The following is a 14,751-nucleotide window of genomic DNA, read 5'->3' on the forward strand; positions in this document are numbered from 1 at the left end:
GCCCGTCCTGAGTTGCCTTGCATGGTACGCATTTGCGCTGCTGATCCTAAACCAGCATAATCATCACACAAGTAACACAGCCGCTCATGTCGCTGCAACACTAACCTGATCCTAGGTCAGCCTAAATTAATACACGTTAAACAGAACTTCAGTTTGTTGCGCTTTTTCCTCCGCAGCGCAGCAGAGCGCATACAGCGGACAGTGAGAGAGACACACACAGTCAGACTGACACACAAGCACACACTGATTGAATATTTTATTAACATTTGCAACAACAACAAAAAGCACAGACAGTACACATACACACGCACACGCCTGACTGTACGCGTTGTGGTGGTGTGACACATTGTGAGCTCAGGGTTCCAGTTGTTAAGACGTACACTCGTACAGCTTGTCCGAGTGATTCACAGTGACAGAAAGCAGGTATAGTGTTCAGGTAGTGTTCAGAGTTTGTCGATCAGCTATTTTCAGCAAAAGCTTTCCCAGAAACAGAAAACAGAAAAGACCCTAGTTTAGAGTTTTAAGTGGTTAAGACAGGCGGCTAACCTTGTACATGAAAATAAATTGCCATATGTTTATGCCTGATTAGCCGATTTCTTAAATAGATATTATGCACCGATAATTACCGGCGAAAAAGTTCCACAGACGATATATAGCCACAAACTCTCTACACTGCCCTCACCCACCTGGAGGAGAGGAACTCCCATCTGCAAATGCTGTTCATAGACTTGAAATGGAGCTCAGGAACCTACTGTAGGACTCAACCCCAGCCTGTGGATCCTGGATTGTCTTGTCGGATCAACGGCAGGTGATGAGGATGGCCTTTAACACCATAACCGCCCACCTGACCCTTAACATGCCAAGGTTGCTGATGACATGACAGCGATGGGTCTGATTACAGAGGACAATGAGACGGTGTACAAGAGAGCCATCAGAACGGTGTCCACACCCTCTCCCATCTTGACAACAACAAAGTGGGGAACTATGTTGGGCTGTCATTTATTGATTACAGCTCTGTCTTTAACACCAGGGAAAATGTTGGAAAGACCAAGGTGATGATTGTTACATACTACGCAGAGGTAGACATCTTATACATGCCCCTCCTGATCAAGTGGAGAGGGTGGGACAGCTTACAGTGGAGAGGGTGGGACAGCTTACAGTGGAGAGGGTGGGACAGCTTCAAGTGACTTGGGGTTCACATCACAGGGGACCTGACGTGGAGTATGCACGCATACAGATGTGCCGTTTGAGAACTTCACATGTCCTGCCATTGGCAATTCAGTAGATTGTCAGATACAGAACATTGTCAGTGAGAAGGGGGGCTTTTTTCCAAGGTGTTATATGTTAATTCTATTCAGATTCCCTGAATCGATAGAGTTCCTCTGCTGGACACTTTTGTTCAGTAGCAAAGCAGTAGAATTAGCAAGGCTAATCAGTGAATAAAACCTGCAGGGAAAACATGCATCTTCAGAAAACCTTCAGGAAAAGATCAGGGAAGCGTGAAGATTTGGAATGGCACATCTGTCTGTGGCAAGGAAAGTGATGCAAGCGTGTCAACGCCTGTACCACCTCCAGGCAGCTGAGGGAATTCAAGGCGCCTGAGAAGGTGTTTCTACAGCCCAGAGCATGTGTACTGTACATGGTGTGGGAGAGAGCTCTTCCCAGGACCTACGTGTGCTGCCTGCGGAACCACAGGGAGCTCCCTCTCCCACCCCTGCAGGACAGAATACGAGAGCAGGCTCTTATAGGTCAAAGAGAATTATGAAGGACAAACATCAGCCTAGTAACGTACTGTTAGATGGGAAGCTCTGGGGATGTCTCACAGTACTGCCCAAGGCTCGGAAAGAGTTTTTCCTGCAGCTGTCGGAGCCCTGAATGAGAACAAAAAAATTTGAAGAAATAAAGAAACAACTGTAAATATTGAATCAGGACCAAGAGCTGTAGTCTCCAGAAAAGCTAATTTACCCGGGAAGTCGGGTCATCATGAGCCATTGACACTATAGGCCTGCTGCCTGTCTGCCTAACACACACGTGCACGCACGGATGCTCGCACGGATGCTCGCACACACACACACACACACGACTGTGGCTCAAGAGGTAGAGCAGGTCGTCCAATGATCCATGGGTCGGCGGTTCGAATCCCGGCTCCTCCTGTCTACATGTCGAAGTGTCCTTGGGCAAGACACTGAACCCCAAATTGCTCCCGATGTGCTGGTTGGTACCTTGCATGGCTTCCGCCGCAATCGGTGTATGAATGTGTGTGTGAATGGGTGAATGTAATGCACAATCTATGTAAAGCGCCTTGGATAAAGGCGCTATATAAATGCACCATTTACCATTTACCATTTACCACGCACGCACGTACGCACGCACGCACGCACGCACGCATGCAAATAGATACTTTTACACATACAGTCACACACATGCATATGTGTCATATCTAGAAGTAGCACCCATACACACAGTACCTTCAAGAACCTCAAATTATTGCTGCTATTGTCAATGTCTTTGTTATTGTTGTTATTGTTGCTACAATGTTGGGAGGACACAAAACCAAAGAATTGTACATGCATAAAACAAATCAAATCTAATCAATCTCGAATATTAAATCTTTTGTACATAATTGCGGCTCATACAAGACTAGCAGTGTTACACACTGGTTCTGTTTGAAGTGACTCGGCACTCTGCAGTTCTCTAATTTAAAACAGTCCAATCAGAACATAGGCTATTTAACACTTGTAAATCACTTACACCCCTTTAATGTTTACTTTATACTGTTGGATTTATCCAATGTATATCTAATGTCCAACAATCTATCATATCGACATCAAAACAAGTGGCACGTTGAGGGGGAAATGCTGCTTTGTACTCTACGTATACAGTAAACCTCAGTTAAGTATCACTTTCATTTCTTTGTGGCTTGGCTTCTAAAATAAATGAAAGGTTTCTCTCTGGAAGCATAGTTGATAAACAGACAACCAGGAGATCACAAGGCCGTGCGAAAACATTTCCAGTAAAACAGATGGCTGTTTAACCTTATTTGGACACGGTTCACCTTTGTAATGAGATGGTTGAGCTTTGTTTTGTGCATTCAAGAGCTGGCGTCAGTTGCGGTGCATATACAGTATGATACGCTTGCTGTGTCCAAGGATCACCATCTTCATTCGTATCGGTGTTGATTTTGAAATTCATGATCCAGTTTTAGTTAGTCTTTTGAATAAAATTCCATTTAGTTTTAGTCATATTTTAGTAATCCTTATTGTTTTAGTTTTAGTCTAGTTTTTGTTTACTACATTCCATAAGATTTTAGTCGACTAAATCTACAGTCGATTTAGTCGACTAAAATGTATATTGGCCGGCATTGAAATGCCTGATTTATACTCAGCTGTGTGCTGAAAATAGCAGCTCTAGATGCTCACAACGTGTCAAATAGCAGCTCTAGATGCTCACAACGTGTCAAATAGCAGCTCTAGATGCTCACAACGTGTCAATAGCAGATCTAGATGCTCACAACGTGTCGCGATGAGTCACATTTTTATTTGTTGACGAAATTGTCAATTTATTTAGTCTTAGTTTCAGTCATCATAGCTTATTTTTTATTTAGTTTCTAACTTTCTATTTAGTTTTCATCAGTTTTAATCACAGTTTTAGTTGACGAAATAAACACTGGCACTATATGACCAAATTTAAAATTTCAACTTTCTTTTTTTTTATTTCAGTTTTTTTAAATGAATGCCCGACGTGTTGTGACCTTGTGGATGTGCTATTTTCACTATTTTTGAAAAAGTGAAAGTGGTTAAAGGAGTAGTTCACTCCCAAAAAATGATTTATTCATTCATTATTTTGTCAGGAAGCCTTGAATTCAGGGAGATAATTTTTGTTTCCGTTTTATGACCAGTTTTATAAATATTTAACCAATGAAAAGTATTAAGAGCTTATGACTAATCAAGAACCAAATTGAATCCATTGGTCATTTTGGACATACGTTTCCATCCACAAGGTTTCCATCCAAAATACTGTATATGTAAACCATTTACTTATTCTTTCTTAAAATCCTCATACTCATACCTACCAGCTACAACGACTTTCTCCTTTTCCCCTATTATGGTGTGTGTGTGTGTGTGTGTGTGTGTGTGTGTGTGTGTGTGTGTGTGTGTGTGTGTGTGTGTGTGCGTGTGCGTGTGCGCATGCGTGCGTGTGCGCGTGCGTGCGCGTGCGTGCGTGTACAGGTCCCCTGGTGGCTGGGCGGACCAAAGACTTTGTCCAGAGGATCTTGGCGGCCAGCGCCGTGGGGCAGAGCAAGGGCAAAGAGACGGCCCAGGGAGAGGACGAGGAGGCAGGCTAAAAGACAGACGGCCCCTTGCACAGCCATCGTCTCTACCACCACCGCCCACCAGTCTCATCGACTACTACCACAGCCTGGACCTTCACAGCATACACACACTCTTTCAAGCGGAGGAGCGGAGAGTTGGACGAGAGGCAGTAAGCCCCAAAACAATGACCGGCCCGGTCTGTCCCGGTCGGTCTGACACCACTCTTCTGTCTGTCCCCCAATTCACCACCAAGCTAGTGCTGCTGCCCACGTTATCTGTATACTATATTGTGTGTGTGTGTGTGTGTGCGCGTGCGTGCGTGTGCGCGTGCGTGCATGCGTGCTTGCATGCGTGCGTACGTGCGTGCGTGCGTGCATGCGTGCGTGCATGTGCGTGTGTGTGAGTGTGAGAGTGTGTGTGAGTGTGAGTGTGAGTGTGTGTGCGTGTGCGTGTACATATACCGTATGAATGCCTCTGCAGTTTTATCTCTTTCCCTCCGTGTGCTGTATTTGTATCCCATTGTGCCTATGAATAGACATTGCACTGTTTTGTAGATTTGGTTGTAGTTGTTGGCAGGGGATGTTGTAGTGAGCCGAGGGCAAGGGGGCATTTGAGGATAGGAAGTGCTTATAAGGAAGCACGAGGTTGCCCGGCCCTGGTAAACAAGGAAGCAGCTGCTGTTTTTCCACGACGGGGCGCACACTGTCGCCCCGCCCTTGTAGGACAGACATCGAGTTTGCACACCGGGCCCGATGTTTCATTCAGAGAAGACAATAACGTTTCATTTTAGTTATATTTCACACCACAGGCGGTGGCAATTCTTTTGAAAGACACCAGACACCGGCCCCTGGGGGAGTTTTTATTTCCCCAAAAACGTATAAAATACGTTAAAAGATGTTAAGTGAAACAGACAATACAGCTATAATGCACCTTCAAACTGACCAAAGATAAGACTTAAAACTGCTGAACCCTGAAGCTGGGAAACCAATAACACCCGCCAGTCTCTCTCTCTCTCCTCCAAATGCTGCCAAACATTAACGTTCACCGCTGTGTTCAGAGAAAAAAAACACAAAATCAATTACTTAGTAATTGATTGTTTTTTTTTAATGTTTACCCTCATGCATCTGCAATGAAGGACGTTTTAATCTAAAGGTCTAATTCATCGATTTGTTCACCCAGTGCACTATCATCAATAGTTCCTGAGAGATGGCGAGCGGGTGTGACTGACCGGCATTCAGGGAATGACCAAAACGTTGTCCTGTGGTCGGCCTTTTAGCGCTGTCTGCCTGTCTGCACCCGGCTGTATTGTTGTCCTCATTGTCATTCCCTAAGCCCTCTTCTCAGCCCCCGGCCTAAATATGTAACGCAACTTCCTGAATTATTTGACGTGTAGTCAGACAAAAACTATTGTTAGAGCTAGAAAGCAAAATCGTCGCTGTCGGGGGAGAAACCTCCTATCTCCATTATTTTTTTTACTTTTCACGTTTTTTCGTAAATTAACAGCCTACTTGTTCATACTACGGCGTCACACAAAAGTATCCGAAACACTGCACGAAAGCGACACGTTTTGAGCCTGTCGACCTGCTCGTTTAGCTATTTATGAATTTGAATGCTGAAAAGTAACAGCTTTGGACATAAAGAGGTTTCCATCCGACAGAGACGGAATATGTGTTAATTTTGTTTTGCATTTTGTTATTATTAATTATTACCCGGCAAAGCGGCAGCCCACGTAGTGGGGGTCGATCTCCTAGAGATGTTGTGAAATCTTGCCTACCTTTTGGTGGTCTTTGATGAAGACCGAATTGCTCCGAGGTCTAAAAACAAAACAAAGAACTTGATGGACATAAAAAAAATCAAGGACCTTTTTGAATTGCACTGTGGTAGGGGGAAATAAGCACCTTTCCAGGAGGGGTCTTAGATCCTCCAAAAAGAGAAAAAGAAACACTCTTGGCACCTTTTTTTTTTATAAAAGACATCTGTGGATTGAGAGAGACTTGTCCATGGTTGATGGTTTATTGGTGGTTTATTTCCGTATGGTGCTACTGTAACTGTACAAATGAAAAAAATGCAATGCAAACCCTTCATGGAGGCTTCAGGTGGTAACAGCTGGCTGGATTTTGGCCTGAGAGCACATAAAGGTGTAATAGGCGGTTTGTTTTGCGTAATGATGCCTTTCTGAAGTGCCTAGGGCTCAAAGCCACAGGGAGTCTGTGTTATTATGCCTGTTCTTTAAATGGAGAGTTCAATTGACTGTCGCCCAAGCATATGACCTGGTTTGACTTTAGGTGATAAAAAACAACCACAGGTTCAAAGTTGGCCCTATCACATACTGTTTGCCACTGATTCTCAAGCTTTTTCATGTCATGGTCTCATGGACCCCCATTTTTTATTTTTTATTTATTTATTTTAATCTGGGACCGCAGACAGAGAAATCCTCAGTGTTCATTTAGTTTTAAGAGTATACAAATGGAACCGAATGGACACTTGTGGGTCCATTCGGGTTCCTTTTGTACACTCTGACTTACAGACCCATACGGGTGCATTTGATTCCTAACTTATCAATCAGTTGCGGGGGTCCCTCTGGAACCCCCTTGAGGACAGTGACACATGCAACCAAAAAGAAGCCCAAACCAAAATGTTGATTTGAAACATGAAACCACTTTCACTTTAAAAAGAATCCCAGTGGCTATCAATTGTCCTTGGGAAAACCAAGAAGAATAGTGTCTTTGTATTAAGCAATACCCTTTTTTTCTCCTCCAAACTGACAAGCTCCTGTCTGGGATTTGTTCCAAAGTTGTCCCATTACACAACATTCCATGCCTATGGAAATTCAGTTTTCTTGGCTTAGTTATTTGAAAAGCAGTTTACCTTCAACTATTTATTGTCCGGTATCATTCATGGCTCTGCCTTGAAAGGCCTTGAAAGGCATGAATGCCTTTAGTCCCTGCCCCCCGTTAACCTTTCCCTATCCCTGTGATTTCTGGGAAATATTACGTTTGATCATATGAGTGTGTACTTTTGGGTGGTAAACAGAGGATTCCTGTCCATTCAGTTGGTCTGGTTGTGGAGTGCTGCTGCAGCTGGTGAACAGAGAGCTTGTAAGCACTGTTGACGAATCTGATGCCAAAGACAGATGGTCTGTGGATTAGCAAGAAAAGATACTGTGTGATAAAAAGAACAGCCCGACAGGAGGCTCTGATGTTCCTCAGAGCTTCTTTTTTTGTCAACACTCAAGAGGCACGGCGACAAAACTGTTTAGATTTTCTGTTTTGAATGTGATCTGCCTGCGATGAAAGTGACACCTGATCCGGGGACAAGTTTTGCTAGAAGAATATATTTGCACCCTATTTGATTCAAATGGGGCCGTATTCTTAGCTGAGCTCTGTACTGTGATGAAGTAAAGGATTGAGCACCTCCCCATCTCTCTCTCTCCCGGTGGAGATGCATGGGGAGATCTCTGGAAGGCCACAGTGCCAGAATGTACAGGGTGACTGAGGGCAAACAACAAAAACTGTTGTTTTAAAAAAATGTTTAAAGTTATACTGCTGTTGATCCTTCTCTTCTGAGGATGTCTGTGGTTCAGGAGTTGAAGAGTGAAAATCTGTATGAATTCAAACATTTGACAGATGTTCTACACCCTCCCACAGAGTGGAGTAATGTAATCCTGCGATCTTACATACCATCTGCTGCGTACATTAATCTGTATGCCAGAAACTACACTGGAAAGAAAACACTTGGACTGCACTCCGTTTAAGACACCGGGTGGATCTTCTCCATGAGGCCAAGAAGGCACTTTGCTGGATTTTACTCAAGTCAGTTAGAGCAGCACACTTGAATATGACCGTGGTCTGTGCATCATTTGACGTTGTCTATAAAAACATTTAGGCCTACCGCGGGATATCCCTTTAACTGAAACGCTTTAATGGGGAGTGGTCCTGTCTTGGCGTGGCCACCCAGTCTTTGCTCACATTACTGCCACCCCATTTCCCAGAAAGCATCTGTTTATTTGTACCTGGAAGAAAGTCAGAGTAGCGGCAGGAAATTACAGTCGATTGAGAGCAGCCTATTCTCACCTTGCTGGCTTTGTTTCATGACATTGTCTTTTCCAGTGGTGGACAAAGTATAGATTCTAATGGGTCAAATAGAACCCAACGACAAGTGAAAGTTTCTCTGTCAAAATGTACACTTGGAGTACTGGAGTTGATTGCTTTTAATAATACTGAAGTAATCAAAAGTACAAATTACAAAGTCCATTTTATTTCTAATATCAATGCATTGCTGCATTAAAATGTAGACCTATGTTTGTCTTTGAAATGTAGTGGATTTAAAGTCATAAGAATCTGGGAATAAAGCGTATATAATAAAGTACAGATACTAAAACATGTACTTAAGTACAGTACTGAAGAATATGTAGTTGGTTACTGTCCACCACTGGTCTTTTCTTTACAATGGTCAGGGCAGGCTGGGTAAGGTAAACTTCATCATGAAGGCTAGTAGCAGCCGGTATGTACTGTACACACAGTACAGATTTAATGCTCTCGGCTTACACATTTAGCCAGCTCTTACCTAATATGGACAATGTTTTAGGAGAAGATCCAAGACACTTCCTCCTTGGGTGTTACTACAGGCCAGGAGATGGGGAGCACTAGCCAATCCAGAGCCTCCTCTTACTTCCTGATATGGTCACCGTTTTGGAGAAAGTTTGGGAAAGTACTGTGGTTTCAGCCGTTAAATTTAGCTTTCTTATTTTTTTTAAAGAATTAAACAGCACAGTGATATTCTGTGAACAGATGGTGAGAGTTAGAATTAAGTATTCTTTGTGCAACAAAGAATAAAAACCCACACCTTTTCTCATGGCTGACTCAAATGGATTGTAAAATAGACCTCTTCCCTCCACAGCCACAGGCTGGTAAATTGTGGCTGTGGCTGGTGGTGAGTGTGTCCACTCTATCAGCCTCTGTGGGAGGCAACCAAGCATCATTTAGAGGCCCCACTGTACTCTTTTCTAAAAACACATCATTAGTGTTCCTCCTGGGAGGCAAAATACTCCTGACCCGAGGACTATTTGGCTGACTTCAATGGGACCAACAGAACCATCGTTATTGTGTTAAAACGAGGTTCAGTCAAATGGCAGCCACCTAACAGTAGACAAAACCTTAACAGAGACGTACAGTGTCGAGTCTTGGGAGTGGATAGGCATGTATGTTGTTGACGAGCTATTTTGCCGCCCGCGGCAACCTTCAACCTTCCGCGGTCAAGGCTGTTGGTCCATGTGTGTTAGTGGTGGAGCCACGGGAAGAATGATGCTTCATTTATATTCCATCGCGTGTTAGCGTTGGCTTGGAAATCTGTTATTTTCATGCAAACGACACGGTCATGCAACTGACTTTATATGAAGCTTATCTGAATTACATTGAATGCCTTTATTGTCATTGTACAATGTTCAACTAAAATGCTGTGCGACCCCTCAGTGGCGGTACGTACCTACAATATAATCTAAAATGAAATAAATGCAGTTGCATAATATTATGCATTGAGCATTATTCTGCTCTTTTGGGGCCTGTGTGCGTTGGGCTGAATAGACGGAGCGGTAAGTCTACCCTGGTGGGATGATGCTGACCTCGGAGTGCCTGTCCCTGCTGTGCTCCAGCTCTCACATTGTCCTCTAATGGAGAGACAGCCTTCTCCAGTTTCAAAGCCCAAGCGGTGCCCCCGGCCGCCAAGGAGAGACCAGGGCAAAACAGCACTTAGCCAGGGGATAGGAGGCATTGCTGGTGGCTTCATAAGGCACTGATTCGCAACCTTGTTTCGTGTCAAGGACCCCCAGTTCAATATTGTTGCTTGCTGTCAGGCAGAAACCTCTTAACTCCATATTCATATTGTGTCTTTCCTTTTTTCGTACATTTACGCCAAAAGTAGCAGATCCGCAAGCTCAAGCTTGTAGATCTGCTACTTTTGGTGCTTTTGAATTTGAATCCTGGAAAGTAACAGTTTTTGGACATGCATTAGGTCACCATTGGATAGGGCCTTTTTCCCCCCTTTTTCCATCTCTATGACACCGATCTACACTGTAAAGTCATCAGTGCTTATTTAACTCTTAAGAGTTACAGACCTTGAATCAAGGGTCCATTTGGGCCTCTGGTGGTCCCCGGACCAGGCGTTGAGAAACAGTAGTTAAAGCCCAGCCATTAAAAAGAAAGCCCCTCGCAGTCTGAAGGACACGCTTCACGTAGCCGTTGTCCTGTCAGTCACTGACCTGAGAAGGCTTTGCTCCTGTTGGCTAGTTGTTATTACAGTGTGATTAGACCTGGCTGTCCGCAGCGCAGGGGGTTTCATGTCAGCCGACATGAAGGGGGTAAAGATGCTGACTTGTGACTTTCAAGAGTAACCAAACCCCCCCCCACAGCCTCTGTGGAGTACAACAGATTACTGACATCACTTGGCTCCAGAACCATCCAACCAACCAACCAACAATAACTGGTTCAATTATACCCTGCTTTTTCCTCCGTTAAAAGATATGGGGTTTTTGTTTTCCCTTTAACAAAAATAATAATAATAAATTATGAATAATAATAATGCCAGTCATTTGTGTTGTGATTAGAGCACGAAAACAAAAGGCACGTGAGTGACTGCAAACAAACCAGTCTATCCGTTAGAGATGCTTTAAAAAAATTGCTTGTTGTGCGTCCAAAAAACGAAACAAGGAAAACTGGAAAAATATGGCATCCCTCCTGGATCATGAAATCTGTTGAGGAGCATGACTAATGACTCTGGGGCTGGAAGGCCTTGTCCAAGAGAATAGCAAACATTCCACAACACCATGTCGTATACTGTACAGCAAAAACCTACATGTCTGTCTGTCTGTCTGTCTGTCTGTCTGTCTGTCTCTCTCTCTCCTATTGCCTTCCATTTCTGGCTCTTTCATCATGGCTTTCGATAACCCAGTAATCACATTACTACAGTAATACTTTAGGACCTGTTCCATTAACCTATCGTTGTGTACAACTCCTTTGTCAGTTAAGTAACCTTTAAGAATATAGTAAAAAGGAAAAAAGCAACAAGGAAAAAAAAAAAAGATACAAAGTGCCGTACAAATAGAAGCCTAATATTTGTTTTTCTCGTTTTCTTTTTGTTTTGTGTGTGTATGTACACCTGTATAATGTATATTTTAATATTTATATACAGCTGTTGTATTAAAGTATATTTTTAAAATAAATTGTTTTTTTTGTTTGTTTTTATTTTTCCGGTGATGGATGGATTGTAGGCTATGTTGATAGTTGGTTATTCATTGTGTCATTTTAGGTCTGTTACATGCATGGGTAGTATGGACTATGGGTACTTTTTTAGCCTATATGGAAATAGGACATTTAGTAATGTAGGCAGTGGTGCAAAATAACTAAGTACTGTAATTAAGTACAATTTTGAGGTATTTGTAATTGTAATACAATACTTAAATTACTCCACTACATCTTGGATCCAAATATTGTACTTTTACTCCTCATCCTACATTTATTTGAAAACCTTAGTTACTAGTTACGATTTTAAACATACAAACACACATACAAGATTAAAAAAACATACATTAACCACTTCAGCCCTATTTCGGCCACTTAAATAAAATAGCAGATCTACAAGCCCACAACGTGTCTCAATACGACACATTGTGAGCTTGTAGATCAGTTATAGATTTGAAAGCTTGAACATTCTGCACAATGAGTACTTTTAGTTTTGGTACTTTAAGTACATTTTGATAGGGCAATGCTTTAGTACTTTCACTCATTTAGCTTTAGTACATTTTGAATTTTTGTAACGGAGTATTTCTATACTGTTTTTCCAAGACTGAATGTAGGTAGGGTTAACCTTCTTTTCCCTGGGATGAGGTGACTTGATGAGAGTGTGACAAAGTGTGGGAGTGGCAGAGGTGTGACATGTGAGTGACCAATACCCAAAATACCCACTCACTCACACACGGTCACTCCAGCATGGTGGTGTTACGGTGAAATTGGTGACCTGCCGAAATATGTGACCAGGCATCTGGTGGACTTCACACAACTTACATGGATGTCTTTAAATACGTGGCCTAAATATCGCTAGGTTGAACTCTATCCAAAAAACAAACCACATTTGATTTACGTTTATGTTCGGACTTCGGACTCTGACGTCATGTGATATCTACAGACTACACGTCACGATTGTCACATATTTCAGAAGGTCACCAATTTCACTGTAACACCGCTGGAGTGACCGAGTGTGAGTGAGCGAGTGGACGAGATTTTGGGTATTGGAATTTGGCCTGAGTGAGTGATGAGAGTGATGTGTGACAGGTGTGTGAGCTGAGGGAGTGGCAGAGGTGTGAGTGAGTGAGTGAATGATTGGGAAAGTAGGTGGTGACCCGGAGCACACCGTCTGCACTTGCAATATAAACACTTTTATTAGGCAACGTTTCGGTCAAAGACCTTCAGGCATCAATTTATGAGTGGTGCAACCACTCCATTGAACAGCAATGTGTGCCCCTTTGTATGTGTGATTGTGTGCGTGCGTGCATGACTGTTTAGAGTACCAACAGGTGACAAAGTGTCACTGTTGAGCTTCACACTGCACAGCTGCATGATGGGAAGTTTTTAGCAGCCATTACGTGATTTCGGGTGTGACAGTACAGTAGAGGGACCCACAAATTCTGTCATTTCTCGACCGTTTTGGAACCATTTCTCGACGGAACCGGGCCAGCACCCAGGGCGCATTCCTGTGGGTCTAGAAGTTCCGGGGACCCCCACACGGAGTTGCACCACTCGGTTCACACAGGTGTGATTTTGCCTCCGCACCCACCTAGTATCAGGTGTGCATGAGACTTTGTTGCCTATTAAAATACTATATAAAATGCATTCACATAACAGTGATCATGGGCTATGGGGATTAGGTGGTGGAACTATTGAAACATTTTCTTATTTACAATGTCCACAGCAGTTGGCACAAACGAAGTTCATTTGGGTAGTTTACTAGTTTGTAGGTATAGGTTGTATTGTTTTAATTTATTTATTTCATAACCAATCCACCCACCCTGAGGAAGACGATCCCTGCTTGCTGGTGGTTTATTGGGAGGTTTCAAGATTGGGTCACACATCGTAATGTTGTGCCCGGCACCAGTTCCCCTAGGCTGGGGTCATAACATGAACATGGGGGCTCGTCTACTGTCATTGTGCGGTCGGCTGTTGAGGTAATGTATAGGATTACGTTGTGAATTGTGATATAATAATATAGCAGTGGGTAGGCTATACTTGAGGTCAGTCAGTTGAAGCAATGTTTTGGTACGATGATGCGTGACCGTGACGACCATCCATGCCGGTCTGCGAACATTTAATGAAATGTCAGCCGGGAACCCCATTAAGACCTGAAGCCGATTCTAAAAATATCTTCTACATTTTTTTTTCTTCTGAAAAAACATATTTTTCTATAGGCAGTGGTGCTCAAAAATCTTCAAGTCAAGGACCCCAAAATGATGTAGGCCTACTATTTGGCTGCGGACCCCCATCTCAAAATATATTGTTCCAGGGACCCCTCGCTCTAAAAGATTTCATGATTATTTTCAAAAATAGCAAACCTACAACCTCATACCAGACATGTAGCCTAGTAGCCTAGGCCGTGGACCCTCATTCTTAAATGATTTTGAACGAGGGACCCCCATGAGATAAGATTGTTTGAGGGGCGTCAGCCCCTCCTATATTCAGCTATTAGTGTAGTTTCTCGTCTTACATAACATTTCCATTGATAATGAATGGAGAATTTAGGGCATATGTGTCTGAGCAAATTGGTACTTTCGTATACACGAATAAATAAATTCCCACTGACAATGAATGGAGAATTTGTGTCTGAGCAAATCGCCTTAGTGTCTATTTTTGTCCACACAAACATTAAATTCCCATTGACAATGAATGGAGAATTTTACGTCATAGTGTCTGAGCAAATATGGGCGCGTTCGGAAATACCGCACCGGAGTGCACTCGCCTAGAGTTTGCATTGCACAGGGGGACAGTGCGCTATTTCCGAACACGCCATAATGTCTATTTTACGTCATGATGTACGATGATAAGAGCGCCCCCCACTTCACACAGGTGTGATTTTTCTTGTTAGAATAGATTTTGTAATATAGAATTCTATATTACTGTGGGTGCAGACTGCGGAGATAACAGGAGAGACTGAAACCAATCATTCTTAAAAATGCTGTCCTCTATAGCTGGTGAAGAGAGTAAAATCGACGTATCATTTTGCTGGGGAACCCTGAAACCCTTTCAAGGACCCCATTTTGAGAACCACTTCCTTATACGACTAATTGAAAATGTTTGCCTGTGTTTTGCCCAAAATAGGGACGCCAGCCAGGTTGAAAAGGTAAGCTGAAAGGCCTGGCAGTCACTTACCAGCATCAACTGGTAGAAATAACAGA

At 43.1% G+C, this 14,751-nt stretch overlaps 1 protein-coding gene across 2 annotated transcripts in view; it reads left to right on the forward strand.

Annotated features, from left to right (window-relative positions):
* The window catches only part of LOC306921491 (CREB3 regulatory factor-like), a 116,864-nt gene that overhangs the window by 28,486 nt on the left and 73,627 nt on the right, over positions 1-14,751 (forward strand). The window contains exon 6 of one of the 2 annotated variants that reach the window (XR_013789782.1): positions 4,230-11,168. Coding sequence is in view for 1 of the 2 variants with exons in the window: in XM_079498633.1 (XP_079354759.1) it covers positions 4,230-4,345 (116 nt within the window). In the remaining variant the exon portion in view is untranslated. Of the gene's footprint in view, positions 1-4,229; positions 11,524-14,751 lie in introns of those variants that run through there. The other variant, XM_079498633.1, reaches the window with a different exon arrangement.

This window comes from Electrona antarctica (assembly GCF_951216825.1).
Source record: "Electrona antarctica genome assembly, chromosome: 4".
Classification (NCBI taxonomy): domain Eukaryota; kingdom Metazoa; phylum Chordata; class Actinopteri; order Myctophiformes; family Myctophidae; genus Electrona; species Electrona antarctica.